The 17,563-nt window shown below is 54.1% G+C and overlaps 2 protein-coding genes across 13 annotated transcripts in view; one reads left to right on the forward strand and one right to left on the reverse strand.

The window, feature by feature from the left end:
* The window catches only part of ADGRE5 (adhesion G protein-coupled receptor E5), a 16,450-nt gene extending 11,268 nt beyond the window's left edge, over positions 1-5,182 (forward strand). For 2 of the 3 annotated variants that reach the window (XM_007129422.4, XM_007129423.4), the window contains 11 exons: positions 517-694; positions 778-885; positions 1,106-1,329; positions 1,920-2,099; positions 2,933-3,124; positions 3,374-3,600; positions 3,726-3,792; positions 3,927-4,018; positions 4,105-4,273; positions 4,361-4,465; positions 4,550-5,181. In XM_007129422.4, the coding sequence (XP_007129484.1) occupies positions 517-694; positions 778-885; positions 1,106-1,329; positions 1,920-2,099; positions 2,933-3,124; positions 3,374-3,600; positions 3,726-3,792; positions 3,927-4,018; positions 4,105-4,273; positions 4,361-4,465; positions 4,550-4,579 (1,572 nt within the window). In that variant the 3' untranslated portion in view covers positions 4,580-5,181. Of the gene's footprint in view, positions 1-516; positions 695-777; positions 886-1,105; positions 1,330-1,919; positions 2,100-2,932; positions 3,125-3,373; positions 3,601-3,725; positions 3,793-3,926; positions 4,019-4,104; positions 4,274-4,360; positions 4,466-4,549 lie in introns of all 3 variants that reach the window. The other variant, XM_007129424.4, reaches the window with a different exon arrangement.
* A 72-nt stretch (positions 5,183-5,254) lies between these two features.
* DDX39A (DExD-box helicase 39A) lies at positions 5,255-13,458 on the reverse strand. Of its 10 annotated transcripts, none has more exons than XM_007129429.3 (11): positions 13,344-13,409; positions 9,501-9,712; positions 9,241-9,368; positions 8,073-8,165; positions 7,525-7,708; positions 6,700-6,818; positions 6,234-6,365; positions 6,036-6,145; positions 5,788-5,932; positions 5,503-5,650; positions 5,255-5,407 (listed from the first exon to the last, which is right to left on the reverse strand). In XM_007129429.3, exons 2-11 carry the CDS (start codon positions 9,706-9,708, stop codon positions 5,391-5,393), a joined length of 1,284 nt encoding a protein of 427 aa, XP_007129491.1. In that variant the 5' UTR covers positions 9,709-9,712; positions 13,344-13,409; the 3' UTR covers positions 5,255-5,390. The 10 variants fall into 10 exon arrangements, with proteins under 10 accessions (XP_007129491.1, XP_028340106.1, XP_028340107.1 ...); XM_028484305.2 differs by lacking the exon at positions 13,344-13,409 and adding exons at positions 10,654-10,689; positions 11,428-13,262 and having other exon boundaries at positions 9,241-9,712; XM_028484306.2 differs by lacking the exon at positions 13,344-13,409 and adding exons at positions 10,654-10,692; positions 11,428-13,262 and having other exon boundaries at positions 9,241-9,712.
* Positions 13,459-17,563: the final 4,105 nt, after the last annotated feature.

A 17,563-nucleotide genomic window follows, 5' to 3' on the forward strand; every position in this document is an offset into this window, starting at 1 on the left:
ACGAACCCGTGTCCCCTGCATCGGCAGGCGGACTCTCAACCACTGCGCCACCAGGGAAGCCCCAGTAGCTACATTTTAAAAATATAAAAGTAAAGAATAAATTTAAGAGTAAAAGTAAACAAGTGAAATTAATGTGAAAATTGCATATAACCCAGTAGACTCAAACTATTACCATTTCAACGTGGAGCCATATTTCAAGCGACACCTGTGGCTCATGGCAACTGTTCTGGGGCAGTGCAGACTTAGAAAAGGGCCTGACATAAAGCCTGTGCCTGATAAATGTTAAGCACTGTTGTTGTTATAATACGTGCACACAGGCATATACTCAGTCCCCTTACTTGTCTTCTGGCTACTGCAGTGTCTTGAAGATTCCCCTGTGTCTGTCCCCCAGGCAACCCAGGTGGTTCTCCAGTGTGTACCCCAGTTGTGGGGGCGGGGTGAGGGGAGGTGAGATCAGGGTCCTTCAGGCAGCCCCTGTGGTGCAATGACCCAGCAGCTGTCACCCAACACCCACAGTACCTCATCATGTCAGTGGATGACCTGTTGAAAACCCCAGGGGACCTGGAGGCCTTGGACCTGTCTTCCAGGCACCACACAGCCACCTACCTGTTCTCAGGCCTCGAACAAATCCTGAGGACCCTGGCCAAAGCCATGTCTGGAGGCTCCTTCATCTACCATTCGCCTGGGGACACAGGTGAGACCCTGTCCTGCCCCACCCCAGCCCCGGGCCCCCCTCATACACCCAGAGCCCCTGATCACTGCCCCCTGTCCCCTCAGAGCTGTCCCTGATGGTCCAGGAGCAGGGGAGTGGAAACATCACTGTGGGCCAGAGCCATGCACGGATGCTGCTGGACTGGGCCGTGGCAGCTGGAGCCGAGAAGTCCGGTAATGGCAGGATCTGGAGAGGGTACCTGAGGGAGAGGGATGGAGAAGCTGGGATATGGCTAGGGGTGAGATTCAGAATATGCAGCAACTGAAAACTGACCCATGGGGAGGGACTCCAGGCATCACAGTGGACTGGTGAGCCTGAATTAGACATCTTAGGAGGGAGGATGGGGCACAGAAGGAAGCAGAGCAGAAGGTAGCCAGCGTGTCTGTCACCCAGGCCCCACCGTGGTAGGACTCCTCTCCAGCCCGAACATGCAGAAATTGCTGGCCAACGCCTCTTTGGACCTGGACTTGGAGAAGCAAACCGAGCTGGAAGAGATCTACGAAAGTCCTGTCCGCGGCGCCCAGCTCAGGCTTCTTTCAGCCGTCAACTTGGTCTTTCTGAGCAACACGAACACAGATAAACTCAACTCCAAGGTCACCTTCGCCTTCTCCCACCCTGTGAGTCCTTGGGTGGGGAGGGGGGTTCAGCCCTACTGTTCACCCCATGGCCAAGGTCACCGTGGTCCCTCTGCAGCCTTTGTTTCCCCACCTCCACCCACTCTGCTCCTTCCTTACAGGTATCTCAGGGCCTTTGCACTTGCTGTGCCCTCTGCCTGGGACACCTTTCCTCCACATGACTCAGTCCTTTACCTGTCACCAGTTTTTGTTCAAATGTCACCTCCTTTTCTAGGCCTTCCCTGACCTGCTTATTTTAAATCACAATCTGTAATCACGCCCCACCTTTCCCCTTTGCTCTTTTCTTTCTTTCTTTTGCGCTCAGCACCTTCTAACACACTATCTAGTTTACTTATTGAATATTTATTAGGTTTATTATTTTCTGTCTGTCTTCCCCACTCGTATGTCAGCCCCAGAAGGACAGGGACTTGTGTCTGCCCTGTTTACTCCCATGTCCCCTGGCCTGACACACACAGTAGGTGCTCAGTAGACAAATGCCAAATGAAAAACAGCCCTCTTTGGGTTCAACCCAAGCCCAGTACCCAAGAGTGGGTTCCAGGCTAACCTCTACCACCGTCCCTACCTGCTCACAGTGGGAGATGCCCGGGACACGGCAGGAGCTGATCTGTGCCTTCTGGAAGAGTGACAGCAACAGGAGAGGGTACTGGGCCACCTCAGGCTGCCAGACGCTGGGCAGCAGGAATGGTAGCACCACCTGCCAATGCAATCACCTGAGCAGCTTTGCCATCCTCATGGCCCACTACGATGTGGAGGTGAGCAGACCAGGGGCCATCCTCAAAAACCCACAGATGGCACGATTGGCTTCGGTGAGACAGGCAGCTGGTTCTTGGGGGTACGGTCCACCTGGTTCTGTATGGTTGCACAGCCCAGGTGGCCCTACACCACACCTCCCAGCCCCTTCCCTGGGACCCCCCCCTCCCAGACCTCCACATGACCCAGCAACTAAACAGAGTGGACTGGCACTGCAGGCCGTGCTCCGGCCGGTGCCCCTCTGACCGCTAACCCCTAACAAGTTGTTAAATATCCCTAAAAGCTCCTGAAGGAGCACAACTTTCTGTAGGTGGCCTCAGAGGGATCCATAGATACGCTGGGCCATGTGAATAGCTGGAATGGGCCAGGCAGAGTAGGGGAGGCTGGTGGTCCAGGCCCAAGGCCCAGGAAGGACAAAAATGTGGGTTTTGAGGAGCTCATAGGTGTGTCCAGGTGTAGGAGGGGCAAGAGATGAGATAGAGATGAGGGTCAGAGAGGTGGGCTCATCAGTGTTGGGAAAGAAGGTTGCAGCCATTGAGGCCTCACTGGGGACCTTCTCAGGAGAGCTGTCTGGGTGTGTAGTGGGGAAGCCCATCCTGAAGAACTAGGGATCCCTGCTGCACCCATGGGGGTGGGGGTGGTGGTGGCGGTATTTAGGATGAGACACAGAAGGTTTACTCAGATGTTGATGGCAGAGGAGGTACTGGGGAGATGAGCCACCTGATCAGAGTCCAACAGGCCAGGTCCCAGGTGCCTGTTGGTGGTGGGGCCCACAAGGAGGGCAGGAAGGCCTCAGAGTGCTAATCGAGTCCCGCCCACCCCGTCCTGCATCCAGGACTGGAAGCTGGCCCTGATCACGAAGGTGGGACTGGCTTTGTCACTGGTCTGCCTGCTGCTGTGCATTCTCACCTTCCTGCTGGTGCGGCCCATCCAGGGCTCGCGCACCACGGTGCACCTGCACCTCTGCATCTGCCTCTTCGTGGGCTCTACCGTCTTCCTGACAGGCATTGAGAACGAAGGCGGCCAGGTGAGGCCCCACCCCGTGGAAGGCCCCACTCTCGCCTGAGCGCTAGACCTACCTGCGAGGGCCTAGAGTGGAATAGCCCCGCCCACTCCCAGCTGGGTCCAGTCGGCCCGGGAAGCCCAGGGCCCCGCCCATTCGCCCGCTTTAACCCCGCACGGCCACGCCCTGACTCCGCCTGCCAACCAGCCTCGGGCCCGCCCATCGCAGACATCACCCGCCCCTCTGTTCCTCCGCCCCACCCCCGCCCCGCAGATTGGGCTGCGCTGCCGCCTGGTGGCCGGGCTGCTGCACTACTGCTTCCTGGCCGCCTTCTGCTGGATGAGCCTCGAGGGCGTGGAGCTCTACTTCCTCGTGGTGCGCGTGTTCCAAGGTCAAGGCCTGAGAAAGCGCTGGCTGTGCCTGATCGGCTACGGCGTGCCGCTGTTCATCGTGGCCGTCTCGGCAGCCATCAAGAGCCAGGGCTACGGCCGCCCCCAGTAGTGAGTGCGAGGTGGTGGGAGAGCGCCAGGGCTTGGAGGCTGCACCCAAACACAGTGCCCCTGCTCCCCTGTGGCTCCCCTCTGGGCTTACCGGGTGCTGACCAGACCCCTCCCTTCTCGCCCAGCTGCTGGTTGGACCACGCCAACGGCTTCCTCTGGAGCTTCCTGGGACCTGTGACCTTCATCACTTTGGTAACTGCCTCACTCCCCACCCCACACCTGTGGAAACCTGAGGTGCTTGGCTCCACACTGAGCCGGCTACACCGGCTTTCTCCCTGTGAGTTCCAAGGACACCCCCTAATCCAAATTCTGTGCTCCCCACCCAGTGCAATGCTGTCATCTTCGTGATTACTCTCTGGAAGCTCACTCAGAAGTTTTCTGAAATCAACCCAGACATAAAGAAACTAAAGAAGGCCAGGTGAGAGCAGGGGCAGGGAGGGGGCCTGGCAGGAGTTGGTGTGTGAGTCGAGGACCTTTACGCGGCAACTGCCCACCTCCCCACAGGGTGCTGACCATCACCGCCATCGCTCAGCTCTTTGTGTTGGGCTGCACCTGGGTCTTCGGCCTGTTCCTCTTCGACCAACGTAGCTGGGTGCTGTGCTACATCTTCAGCATCCTCAACTGCCTGCAGGGCCTCTTCCTCTTTGTGCTGTACTGCCTCCTCAACAAGAAGGTGGGCTGCAGGCCGGGCTGCGGGCGGGGCTAGGACCCTAGTCCTGGGGTCTCCTCCTCCCTTGACCTGGCACCCTGTGCCCCACAGGTGAGGGAGGAGTACCGGAGGTGGGCCTGCATGGTCACCAGGAACAAGTACTCCGAGTTCGCCACATCCACTTCTGGGTCTGGCTCCAGCCAGAGTCAGACTCGGGTAAGGGCTGAGCCTGGAGTGGGGGTGCAGGCCATAAGGCACCTGGGCCTGGGATCAGTTCTCACGGGGCTCCTTTCTCTCCAGGCCCTCAGGCCCTCAGAGTCTGGCATGTGAAGGCACGGTTCTGGCCGGGTCAGCGGCTCCCGTGGCCTCCACAGCTCCTGCACATGCTGAAGACCTCCTCTCCTCTCCCACTGCTCTGCTCCCTCCTGCCTTGGTCCCCATACGCACCATGGAGAGGAGGGTGACAACTGCCATCTGGCACCGAACTCCAGAATACCCAGCCAGGGTGGAGAGTCGGACCTACTGGGCCTGCTTCTGGCTGCCTCTCAGCTCCACCCCAGCCAGGACCCAGGGTAGGGGCAGAAGCTGGCCCAGGACTGCAGCCCCTTGCCCTGGTACACAAGGCCCAGACAGACTGAGGGCTCCTGTGCCCAGCCTGGCCCTCCCCGCTCATCTGTCTTTCCTACAGAACAAGAGGCCAGGGTGCTGGGACTCAGCACCGGTTAAGCTAAGCTAAGACTGAGGTCAGGGATGGGAGAAGGGAAGGGCCGAAGGCTCATGGTACAGAGGCCCATCTGCCCCCAGGGCAGAGGGTTCTCACTGATGTGAAGGCTGTGGATACTGTATAATGTTTTTTATCTGTATAAACCTTTCAGTGTTGACACTTAAAATTAAATATCACATTGACATAGAAAGTGGCATTTCTTCCTGGCTAAGGGCTCGAAGACCAGGCCCATGGTGTCCACAAAGTGCCGAGAGCTGACAGAAACAGGGTGGGAGCCAGGCTTCCATAATAAAAATTTATTCTTACACAAATCTACAGCTTTTAAACAGTAAAAAGAAAGGCCCACTGTCACCTAGGAAGAGGACTTGAAGCAACACGTGGGAAGCAGGGGGGGCTCCGGGACATCCGGGCATGTGGTTACCGGCTCTGCTCAACTGTAGGACACATACAGGGAAAGCCAGTGAGGAGGGGGTGGGGGGAAGAAAGGGCCCCACCGCCGTGGCCCCCCAGCCCTGTCTGAGCCACTTACTGTATGTGGAGATGTCTATTTCTTCTGGAAGCTCTGCCACATTCACTTCAAACCGGTCCTGGACATCATTGAGGATTTTGGCATCATTCTCATCAGACACGAAAGTAATGGCCAGGCCTTTGGTACCAAAGCGACCCGCACGGGCCACCTGCAGGGAGACAGGAGCAGGGGTCAGGCCACAAGACACAAGCTGGGGATCTGAGAACAAGCAGGGAGAGGTCCTCATCCAACACCAATCCTGGGAAGGGGGCACCAGGGAGGGGACACCTCTGGGGGGCCACTCACGCGGTGGAGGTAGGTGTCTGAGTCCTCGGGCATGTCATAATTGAAGACAATGTTGACACGCTCAATGTCCATTCCTCGGCCAAACAGATTGGTGGCCACCAGGATCCGCCGCTGGAAGTCCTTAAACTGCTGATAACGTGACAGGCTGGGCGCAGGAGGAACAAGGGGTGGCCATCAGATACAGGGATCCTGGGCGGCGTTCCCCTCCAAGGGGCCTGCCTGGGGCTTTGAGGGCGGCGTGCACTCACCGCTCCTCCTGGGCCATGCCCCTGTGGATGGCAATGGCTGGGAAGTTCTGCTCCACGAGGAGCTGGGCCAAGGCCATGCAGCGCTGCACCGACTTCACAAATATCACCACCTGTGAGGGAGGGGGTGGCAGTCAGGGCCAGAATCCCTCCCAAAGGCTTAGAGCCCCAGGACAGGCCACAGGAGTGTGGAAGCATCACCTGGTTAAACTCCAACACATCCAGGAGGTCAAAGAGCTTGCGGTTCTTCTCACTGTCCTTAAGTTTGACATAGTACTGCTGCAGCCCATGCAGCGTGAGCTTGGTCTCATCGTCCACAAACACCTCCATGGGCTGTGCCGGAAGGAGAGGAGGAAGGGGCAGGCGGGGCTTACTTCTGGGCATCCTGCCTGCCGAGAACCTTCCAGGAGCGACTCCTTTGCTGCAATGCTTCCAGAGAGCCTGCTGTACCCCAGTAAATACTTCTCTCTCAGCAGCTGCATCTAAGGTCTGGTCTGGCTCTAGTGTAGACCAAGCTCTCAGCTCCCAGTGTGACAAGCGAGGAAGAGAGCTCTGCTGGCCTCCCAGCATTCGTGCACCATGAGGGCAGTGTGGGAGTGGGGGAGCAGCCAGGGCCTGGACTCTAGGAGGCCAAAGCTACTGCACCGAGGTCTTGGCCTCTACTCACGTCTTGCATGAACTTCCTGCAGACGGGCCGGATCTCCTTGCTCAGGGTAGCGCTGAACATCATGCACTGCTTCTCGTGGGGTGTCAGGCGGAAGATCTCCTGCACGTCCCGCCGCATGTCTGGGTGGGGAGAGCAAGAAACAGGTGGGCGTGAGCGCCTGCCAGACCACGACCCCCACCCGAGACCAGATGCAGCCCCTCCCAACCTGTGCCAGGGAGCCGTTGGCACCATGACGAGGGCGGTGTGAGCGAGGACTGGCTGGAGGGGAGAGTCCCAGGTGCCTGAAGGCCCGGACTCGGGGTGAGCACAGGCGCGGGAGGAGCGGCAATCCACTTACACGCTGCCAGAGCGGAGCAGCCGTGCCAGCGCGCCTCGAGCCACGCTTCAGGGAGGGGAGCCTGAGGCAGAGACAGCCGCTGGGGTGAGAGCTGCAGCCGCCTCCCAGGACACAAGCCCCATCTCCCACCGGCCCTGTCAGGGCTCACTGAGGGCAGGCAGGGGCCTAGAACTAACCCAACAGGCAGCGAGGCCACGGTACTCTGAGGGCTAACGTGGACATGTGCCTGGATACGGCTCATGTGGGGAGCCATGGTCCCACTCAAGCTTAAGCTCAGAAGCAGCAGGTCACTCTGCCAACACCAGAACTCTCCCTAAAATTGCTTACAAGAGACCTGAGTGCTGGCCACCCACGGGATTCCACTTTGGGGAAACCTCCGGCCTGCCCTGTCAGGACCCGCCTAGCTCTGACGTCTGGGGGGCTGCGAGGGCGAGGAGGGTGCGGCTGCGTGGGCCTCCACAGCCCCCAGACCCAGCGAGGACACTCACCCAACTGCTCCAGCATCTTGTCACACTCGTCCAACACGAAGTGCTTCACATTCTTCAGGTTGAGGCTCCTGTTCCGCACAAGCGCCAGGGTCCGGCCCGGCGTCCCCACCACGACATGGGGACAGTTCTTCTTCAACACCTCCTCATCCTTCTTGATGGAGAGGCCCCCGAAGAATACAGACACCTATGCAGGTGGAAAGTTGCTTTCAAACATCTGGCAGCCGAAAGCTCACACCCCACTCTGTGCCTACGGTCACTCAGCTAACGGCCCTGCCAGCAGCCACCCAGCACCCCAGGCCTGGTGCCTGGAGACAGTGGAGGCCTGAGAGTCTGGCCCCAGCTTCACCGAAAAGCAGCCCCAGGGCAGGGACCGGCACAGGCCTCTGGGGGTCATGCATAATTCATCAAGCTTTTAAGGAGCATAAACCACCACAAACTTCAAAGGCAGCCGCTGCAGCCAAGCTTGGTTAATGCTGGCTGGGCTAGAGCTGAGGCCAGCAAGGCTGCAGAGGACCACATGGCACCCAACCTGGCCTGAGGGGGCTCACCTTGACGCTGGGCATGTATTTTGAGAAGCGCTCATACTCCTTGCTGATCTGGAAGGCCAGCTCTCGAGTGTGGCACATAACCAGGACCGTCACCTGTGGGGCCGGTCGGGGAGAGACACTCAAGACAGTCCCCGAAGTCCTTAACTGGCCAGAGCCCACGCCAGTGCTCGTCCCTTGGCGGCCCCCAGCCCTCGGGCCATTGGAAGGCCCAGTCCAGACGCCTCCATCTTCTCAGAGCCCGTCACCTGGTGCTCATTCTCTCTGTCTTCTCACAGCTACTCAGCTGTGTCTCCCTACGCCAGGTCCTGCACTGAGGCCTCAGTAAGAGTTAGACCCAGCCTAGCTGGTGACACGCCCCATGCTAACAGCTTCCTGAGCCTGCCCTCGGGCTGGCCTGTGACCACCAAGGGGAAGGCTGTCCCTGCCCCTTGGCCCACAACACCAAGCACTGAGACCACACCGTGGCCTCAATCAAAATCCTCCTCTCTGGGCTTCCCTGGTGGCGCAGTGGTTGGGGATCCGCCTGCCGATGCAGGGGACGCGGGTTCGTGCCCCGGTCCGGGAGGATCCCACATGCCGCGGAGCAGCTGGGCCCGTGAGCCATGGCCGCTGGGCCTGCGCGTCCGGAGCCTGTGCTCTGCGGCGGGAGAGGCCACAGCAGTGAGAGGCCCACGTACCGCAAAAAAAAAAAAAAAAAAAATCCTCCTCTCCTTGACCATCCACCCTAAGGTCGGTAACAAGGGCTCACACACCCATACACAGCCCAAGGATGTGTGCCCCAGCATGTCAAGAATGAACACCAGCATGCACCTCAATTATCCCCCAAAACAGGGGACAATGTTCATGACATGAGAAGTACAGCTATGGCCTGTCAGCAATACCAACAGGAACAAAACCGTGTTCAGTGTAATTCCACCTTCGTAAGCGTGTACAATCTAGAAAAACACATATGGAAATAACAACCATCTTGCTGGATGGTCAAATTGTGGGCACTTTTCAGTTTTTTCTCTTGGCTTGTCGTTTTTGGGGCGATTTTGTTACAACTAAGTACTGTGTTTAATTTTAAAAGTCCTGAAAGAGGATGCGGGAACAGGGATTTTTAAAAAGAGGAGCCATGACTCCTGCTGCCTCGGGTAGCTTGGGCCTAGGAAGGAGGGTGCCCACCCACCTGTCCGTTGACGGGCTCAATCTGCTGCAGGGTGGCCAACACAAAAACCGCTGTCTTGCCCATCCCTGACTTGGCCTGGCACAGGATGTCCATGCCCAGGATGGCTTGTGGAATACACTCGTGCTGGACTGAGGGGGAGAGAGCACATGAGCTATCAGAAACCAGATGTTCCCTCTGTGTAGGCCCCTCACGGGTGGCTGAGGGGACCACACTGAGGCGGTCAGAGGCGGGCCTCGGCGGGAAGGACCAGGGAGGCATACCCTCAGATGGATGCTCGAAGCCACAGTCCACTATGGCCCTCAGGAGCTCAGGCTTCAGCAAAAAGTCCCGGAAGCCAGAGCTGTGGATGGAAACGTAGGAACCCTTGATATCTTTCTTGGGGGCAGCTGGAGCGCTCTCTGGAGGAGCCTGGGGCTCTTCATCTTCCTCATAATCCAGAAGCTCGTTTTCCACATCCTGTTCCGCCATGGTGCTGAGAACAGAGGAGGGAGGGAAGGGCCGAGGGAAGCAACTAAGGTGCCTGATGCATGCAGGTAAACGCACCCAGCATGGGAGAAGAGGGAGATGGCTGCACAGAAGCTGCAGGCTGTTGACACAGGTCCGAGAGGGGCGAGGTGCTGGTGTCAGCTCTTGCGAGCTGGCACAGAAAGCCACCCAGCCACTGAAGACAAGACCGGACATCGTTCTCCGATCCCTCCTTAGCTCACCCCCGACACTGACTCCAACAGTAGGTCCCACCACACCATCTGTGCAGCACCTCCCAGCTTCTGCCTGTTGTGGCCACATCGTCACCACGCCCCCGCCAAGCCACCTCACCTCTCCCTGCACCCTGCCAGCCACACCCACATGTGCACCCACACCCTCCACCTCCAAGGGCTTCCCACTGCTCTAAGCGAAACCCCAATTCCTCTCCACTCGCAACCCTCCCCACTGGCCCCTGCCCACCTCGTTCCATGCCACCCCTTTCAAACCACCCCCAGCCTTATTTGGCTGCTGATACTCATTGAGCCCCTACTCCAGCTCGGGCCACCCACCCCCACCCCTGGGAACGCACTGCTGTACTTCTTCCAGGTTTCTGCACAAATGCCTCCTTCTCAGCATCAAGGTCAAGGTCTCAGCTCTAATGAATGGCCTCAGACCAGCTAGCTTCAAGGACCCCACCCAGCCTACACGGGGCAGGACCCCCACCCCCACCCCACTTTCCCACTCCCGATCTGGATATGTGGCTGCCACGATGCTGGAGAGACAGGAGTTTGTGAGGAAGCAGTGTCTGCCCAGGCCCAGCTACTCCTGCTATTAGTGGTCTGCACAGGGGAACAATTAAGTGCTCTCATGAAAAGACCTCCCATTGGGCCCAGAGCCAATAAGAATACAGCTGAGATGGTAAATGGAATTAATACAAAGCACACTCACCTCCTGGCTTCGTTTAATCCAATACAGACAGAGCGCCTACTGGGTGCAGGCAGCAAGGGACCCAAACATGAGAATACTGTCTTTTGTCCTCCCTGCTGCAACCCAGCCCCAGCCTAGGGGGTGGAAGTACTAAAGCAGTCCCTCTTCTTCCTGAGCTGGATGCTGAGGGTCCCGCGCCCAATTTCTGGCCCTTTTGCCACTCATTCTCTGTGACCATCAGCCCCAGAGCTTTAACCACCTCTGTGCAGCCTCCCAAACTGTGTCTCTATGGAGACATAGACTCCATACTCAGTTACCTAGCTGCCTCTTTCATCTCTCCCCCTGGAAATTGAGGCCTGTTTCCCCCATCTCAAAAAAGGCAATTCCATTCTCTAAACTGTTCTGTCTTTTCTCTCTCTTTCCCTGTCCTATCAGCCAACAAAGCCCGCCAGGTCTATCAGGCCACTTCTCACCCCTGCTACCTTGCCAGTCTCAGGCTGCCATCTTTCTTTTTAGATTAGAATAGCTTTATGGAGATATTCACATGCCATACAAGGCACCAATTAAAAGGTACAATTCAATGGTTTCTCGTACAGTCATATACATGTGCAATCACTGCCACTATCAGCTTTAGCACACATTTCCTCAAAAAGACTATATCCTTTAGCTACCATCCTATGCCACCAACTCCCTTTGGCAACCACTAATCTATTTTCTTTTTATAAATTTGCCTATTTTGGACATTTCATATAATGGAATTATACAACATGTGATGGTTTGACTTCTTTCACTCACGTTTTCAAAGTTCATCTACATTGTAGCCGTGTATCAGTACATAATTCCTTTTCAGGGTTGAATAATATTCCTTAGTACTGTGATACCACAGTTATTTTATCCATTGTCAGCTGATGGACATTTGGGCACCATCATCTCTTGCCTGGATTATGCCAATAGCCTCCTTGTTGGTCTCCCTGCTTTCCATCCCCGACTCCCCCTTCCATGCCCCTCAGCAGCTGGAGGGAGCCTATAGAAGCTAAGTCAGAGAATGTCACTCCTCTGCTCAAAACCCTCTACAGGTTCATGCTGTGTTCAGAATAAAACAGTCCTCACCATGGCCTATCAAGCCCCACACAACCTGACTCCCTTTACACTCACACCTTATCTCCCCCATCAGCCTCACTCACTGGCCTTGCAGCTGCACCTCAAACATGCCTCAGCGCCTTTGCACTTGCTGTTCCCACTTCTTTCAGACCTCTGTTGCTCTAAAAAGGTATTTCCCGTTGGCCCAACTAAAAAAGAACCCCCCCCAGTCATGTCAGCCCAGCACCTAGTACAGGGCCTGACATACATTGCCTAAGCACTCAACAGCAATGGCTGAATGAATGGAATTAGAATCAGGGCCTCAAAGCAGAGTTTAGGGGCTAAAATTAAGCATGTATCCTTATCTGATTCTTGAAAGAAACAATCTGATACCAACACTGGCAAAGACAGGAAGGAGTCAGTCCCCGGGTATCAGAGAAAAGAACAGGAGCCAGCAAAGGCCAGACCAGAAACCACCAGACCCTTTCAGGGAATGGAAAGGACTGGCTGCTTGAAGTAGAGACAGGAGACAGAGCTGGAAGAGCTGGTCAAGCCCAGGGCATTCATACTTAATTTGCTAAGCAATAAAGAATCGCTGATTAAGTTTTTGAGTTGTGGCTCAATCAGGATTTTCCCAAGAGCAAGTTACTCCAGAGAAGACGGAGTAGGGTAAGAGACCAGCAGCAAGGAAAACCAGACACCAAATTAACTACAGTGGGGGCATGGTTAAGTAGGGAAAAAGATGGTGGAACACCCTACAGGGTGGAACCACCCCCTGGGAGAACCTCGGACAGAAAAGAGCCAGAGTCATCTACTCTGGGCTTCAAATCTGGGAGTAGATGGTGTATTTAAAAAAAAAAAAAAATTAGGAATTCAAAGTCTCTTTGTTTTGATGGGGAGACAAATTTGGGGACAGACTAAGTTTGATACACAAAATTTTCTAGACTAAGTGACTAGACAAGATCGAAAGCTCAAAACAAATGAGATCAGGAAAGGATTTGGCGGTGTTTGTTCCACCCAGAGAGGGTGGCCGAGACAGCTGAGGCCCCAAGAGCTGATAAACTTGAAAGCTGACACCAGAATAAGTAACAACTCTGACTCGCACGCGTACCCTTTCACCCTGAAGTGCCCCCAGAGAGAATTTCTACCTAAGAGTTTGTTCCTTACTGAACATCTTTTTTGCTCGAAATCTCTGGAACCACGAATCCACCCCCTAAACGCGAGAGTGGGGGAGGGGAGAGTCTCTCGAACTCGGAGAAGACCTTCAGGTCTACAAGCTCCGTCTTCTCCCACCGCGGCCCCACACCGAGGCGTCGCCCCCTGACGCTCTCCCCGAATCGCCTCGGGCCTCCTCGAACAGGCAGACCTCCCCCAGAATGTTGCTCAACCCGCGGGCGGCCATGACAGACCCTGCCAGAAGCAATACCCGCACCCCTCGCGCGAAAGGCCGGCCCACCCCTTGCGCGTGCGTCCCAGCGCCCAACGGCCGCCAACGCGCGCGCCGGACACCACAACCGCCCCGCCTCCCCTCATCTCGCGCCCAGACTTCGTCCTTCCCTCAACCCCTGGAGTCTCCCATCGCCCGCTCGCCCTCAGGTCCGACGTCTCCACACCGCGGCCCCGCCGCTCACCTGATTCCTCGTTCGCCTCCGCGTGCTGCGAGGAGCGCCACCCGCCTCCTGTTACCGGTCGCGCGCCTTGACACGAGCTATCGCGCTTCCTGTCTCGTGCGTCCGACTGCGGCTCGGCTCACTGGACCGCTCGCTTTTCATTCAAAAGAGGCGGAAGCGATGATTGGATTCTGCGGGAGGCGTCTGGAAGCTATTGGTGGAGAGTGGAAAGAGGGCGTGCCTCATGCCTCGGATTCATTGGTCAACCTAAAAGTTGGCGCCCGAGTGAGCTGACTGACGCGGGCGTCGGCCCTCGCGCTGTCATGTGATCGGGGTTGTGACCCCGGTCAGTCACGCCATATTTGGTACGGGCAACTGAAGCCTGGATGTGGGCCCAGGGAGAGCGTCTCGCCCTTATGAAATATGGCCTCTACGCTGGGCTCGGAACTCCGTTTTCGAAGTGGATGTCCATCCGCGAACTCCTGGTCCTGCAGAGTGGAGGCTCTGAAAGGGTTCTGAGAAAGCTTGGGAGCTTGGAATGACTCCAGCGTGGAGAGGACATTTAGCACCAGCAGTGGAAAAGGGGCCCCTCAGGGCGTGGGAGTGAGAGAAATGGTCCTAGGCCACAATTCCCGTTTGCTGAGAGTCATTTCCTGGGTCAGACACTGTGCCAGTGACCATGCAAGTTCAGGCCAAAAAACCAAAACCAGATGTTTTCGTCATAAACTTTTTTGTTGTTGTTAATTTTACTTTTCCTTGTATTAAATTTCCCCAACCTTTTTCTAGCCCCCTCCATCCCAGTACTTTACTGAGTTGAGCTAAAGTGTATAGTAAAAGGAACAGGTCCATGAGTTTTGACGATTGACACCCGAGTGACAATTGCCTGGTGAAGATATGGAACATTTCCGTCACCCCAGAAAGTTCTGTTGTGTCCCTCTGAAGTCAACCACACCCCTTTCCTCCTGCCCCCACCAGGCAACCAGTATGTGGATTTTCTATCACTATAGTTTTGTGTGTTCTTGAATTTCATATAAATGGAATCATGCAGTAAATTGTCTTTTGTGTCTATCTTCTTTTGCTCAACAAAATGTTTTGAGATTTTCCACATCGCTGCACATAGCAATATTGCTTCTTTTTCATTCCTGAGTAGTATTCCACTGTGTGGCTATACCACAATATAGCCAGTATAGTTTCTCCACTCACCTATAGGTGGACATTTGTTTTTTTTCCCAGTGTTTGGCCATTATTAATAAAGCTTGTACAAGTATTTTTGTGAACACAAATTTACTTCTCTAGGGGAAATACCTAGGAGTGGACTGGTGGGTGGAAGATCATGTGGGTGTTCAGCTTTAGTAGATCCTGACAGTTTTCCTGAGGGGTTGTTCCACTTTACACTCTCACTAGCACCCTGTGAAACTTCCAGTTACTCCCAGTTCTTGCCCATACCTCAGTCTTTTCTTAGCTATGTTAGGATTGGGGGATTTGGAGGGGGGGAGGCAAGGAGGAAAAGTAAGTAGGACAAACTCAATAAGCCTGCTCCAGCATTCCAGTCTCCCTAAGCCCCTGACATAATTAAATCTTCCTCCACAGTTTTCCAAAGAGGTTCAAGCATTTCATTTTCATTTAGTATAAGCTATCTCAGGGTCCATGTTCTAGACAAGTTCAGAGCTAAAGTCATCAGAGGTATGTAACTTCAGCCAAAAACCCAATGAAGAGAAACCAGTCAATCCAGAGGGAAGCTTTACATAATATAAGGTAAATATTGTATGTACAATAATAATTACATCCTAACACTTATAAAGCACTTCCTGTGTACCCAACAGGGCCAAGATGAGGGTGACGCATGCAAAATTTAAGGGGGCACCAGGGACTTCCCGGGTGGCACAGTGGTTAAGAATCCACCTGCCAGTGCAGGGGACACGGGTTCAAGCCCTGGTCCGGGAAGATCCCACATGCTGCAGACCAATTAAGCCCATGAGCCACAACTACTGAAGCCCCCGCGCCTAGAACCTGTGCTCCACAACAAGAGAAGCAACCGCAATGAGAAGCCGGAGCACCGCAACGAAGAGTAGCCCCTGCTCGCCGCAACTAGAGAAAGCCTGCGTGCAGCAACAAAGACCCAACGCAGCCAAAAATAAAATAAATAAATAAATTTTTAAAAGGGGGGGGACACCAAACACCAAACCAAACAAAAAAAACCCCCAAAACTCAGTCATCAAGATAAATTATATTTGAATCAAAATTAATTTTAAAAGATAAATAAATAAAAAAAATCAAAATTAATTTTAAAAATCTATCTAAAATCTATGATGAACAAAATATCAAAATTTTAAATAAACACAGGGTCAGTAACAGTGCTGCATGAACCCGAGCCATATTGGCACCTGAGGCAAAAGGAAACAATCAGATCTACTGATCCTGTCTTTCTTTGGATTTTCTGCATTATTTTGATTTTTTAAAAAATTGTGCTAGGACTTCCCTAGTAGCGCAGTGGTTAAGAATCTGCCTGCCAATGCAAGGGACATGGGTTCGAGCCCTGGTCCGGGAAGATCCCACATGCCGCGGAGCAACTAAGGCCGTGTGCCACAACTACTGAGCCCACGTGCCAAAACTACTGAAGCCTGTGCGCCTAGCGCCTGTGCTAGGCAGCAAGAGAAGCCACCGCAATGAGAAGCCCGTGCACCACAACCAAGAGCAGCCCCTGCTCGCTGCAACTAGAGAAAGCCCGTGTGCAGCAACAAAGACCCAACACAACCAAAAATAAATAAATAAATACATTAAAAAAATTGTGCTAAAACATGTGTATCTTGAATTTGGGGGTGCCCCCTTAAATTTTGTGTCTGAGGCAAGTGCTTCCCCTCCTCACCCCAGTCCCTGTCCTGGTGTTCAGCCTTGTTCTGAGAAATCTAAATATATGAACAGACTAATCGCCACCTGGAGCAGATGAGGTGCGTGTATTAGCACATCCATTGTCCATAATTGTCGGGTGGTTAACAGGAGCTCCAGAGAGGATTAATCTCAGTCCCAAAGTCACACAGCTGGCAGGGATTCAAGCACAGGCCATCTCTCATCATTAGACATGGCCAAAACCTCTACAGGTGGAGGTAGAGGCCAAAGCCAGGTAAGTTGGAAGCCTGGAGAAAACCAGTCCCCAGGGAGAGAGGAGGTGCTCCAGGAAAGCAGGTGGGAGGTGAGCTTGGAGTAATTAGATCATCTGAGATGATGCAGGAGGAGGAGGATACCGAAGCTAGTTGAGTCCAGTAAAGAAGTCTAAAAAAAAAAAAAAAAGAAGTCTGGGAAAACAGGAAAAAAAAAAAAAAAGCCCAGCACACCCACCATCCATGCAGCCGTGGGTGGGGCAGGGGGGTGGGTTTCTATGCTTCAAAACAAACAAACAATAACAACAAACACAAGAAACAAAAAACCCCACAAACTTTAAATCCAGAAAAGATCAGAGCCTGCTAAAGTACCTCCACCACCCAAGATGAACAAATAGTAACATTTGTCACGTTGGCTTGATTCACTTCAGAATTATTTTAAGGTATAGAAAATTTGAAAACACCCACCCAAATGGCTAAAAAGGAAAAGACTCACAGTACTGAGGCTGGAGGGGAGGCTGTGGAGAAACCAGAATTCTCACTGCTAGCAGGCTTGTAAAATGAGAAAACCACTTTGGAAAACGATTTGGCGGTTTGTAATAAGGTTAAGCAGGGTATCTCAACCCCAGCACTCTTGACATTTGGGCTGGATCCTTCTTTGTGGTGGGAGCCATCCTGTGCATTATGGGATGTTTAGCAGCATCTTTGGCCTCTCAATGCCAGTAGCACCCATGCCTCAATGTCTCCAAACCAAAAATGCCTCCTGACGTTGGTAATGTCCCTGCCCCTGGCAGGGGAGGGGATCATCCCAGATCAGACCCATTGGATTGAACAGGCACCTATGTCATGACTAAGCAGTCCTCCTAGGTATAGACTTAACAATCAATGAAACACTTTTTGTCCACAAAAAGATACGAAAGGTGAACATTCTCTATGCATAAGAGCTCCAAACTGGAAACAACCGAAATGTCCATCAAAAAATGAATGGATAAAGAAACTGTGCTCCATCCACACCATGGAATAACACTAGAAATAAAAAGGAATAAACTGGTCTTCCCTGGTGGCGCGGTGGTTGAGAGTCCGCCTGCCGATGCAGGGGACACGGGTTCGTGCCCCGGTCCGGGAAGATCCCACATGCCGCGG

This window comes from Physeter macrocephalus, unplaced genomic scaffold (genome assembly GCF_002837175.3).
Source record: "Physeter macrocephalus isolate SW-GA unplaced genomic scaffold, ASM283717v5 random_169, whole genome shotgun sequence".
NCBI lineage: Eukaryota > Metazoa > Chordata > Mammalia > Artiodactyla > Physeteridae > Physeter > Physeter macrocephalus.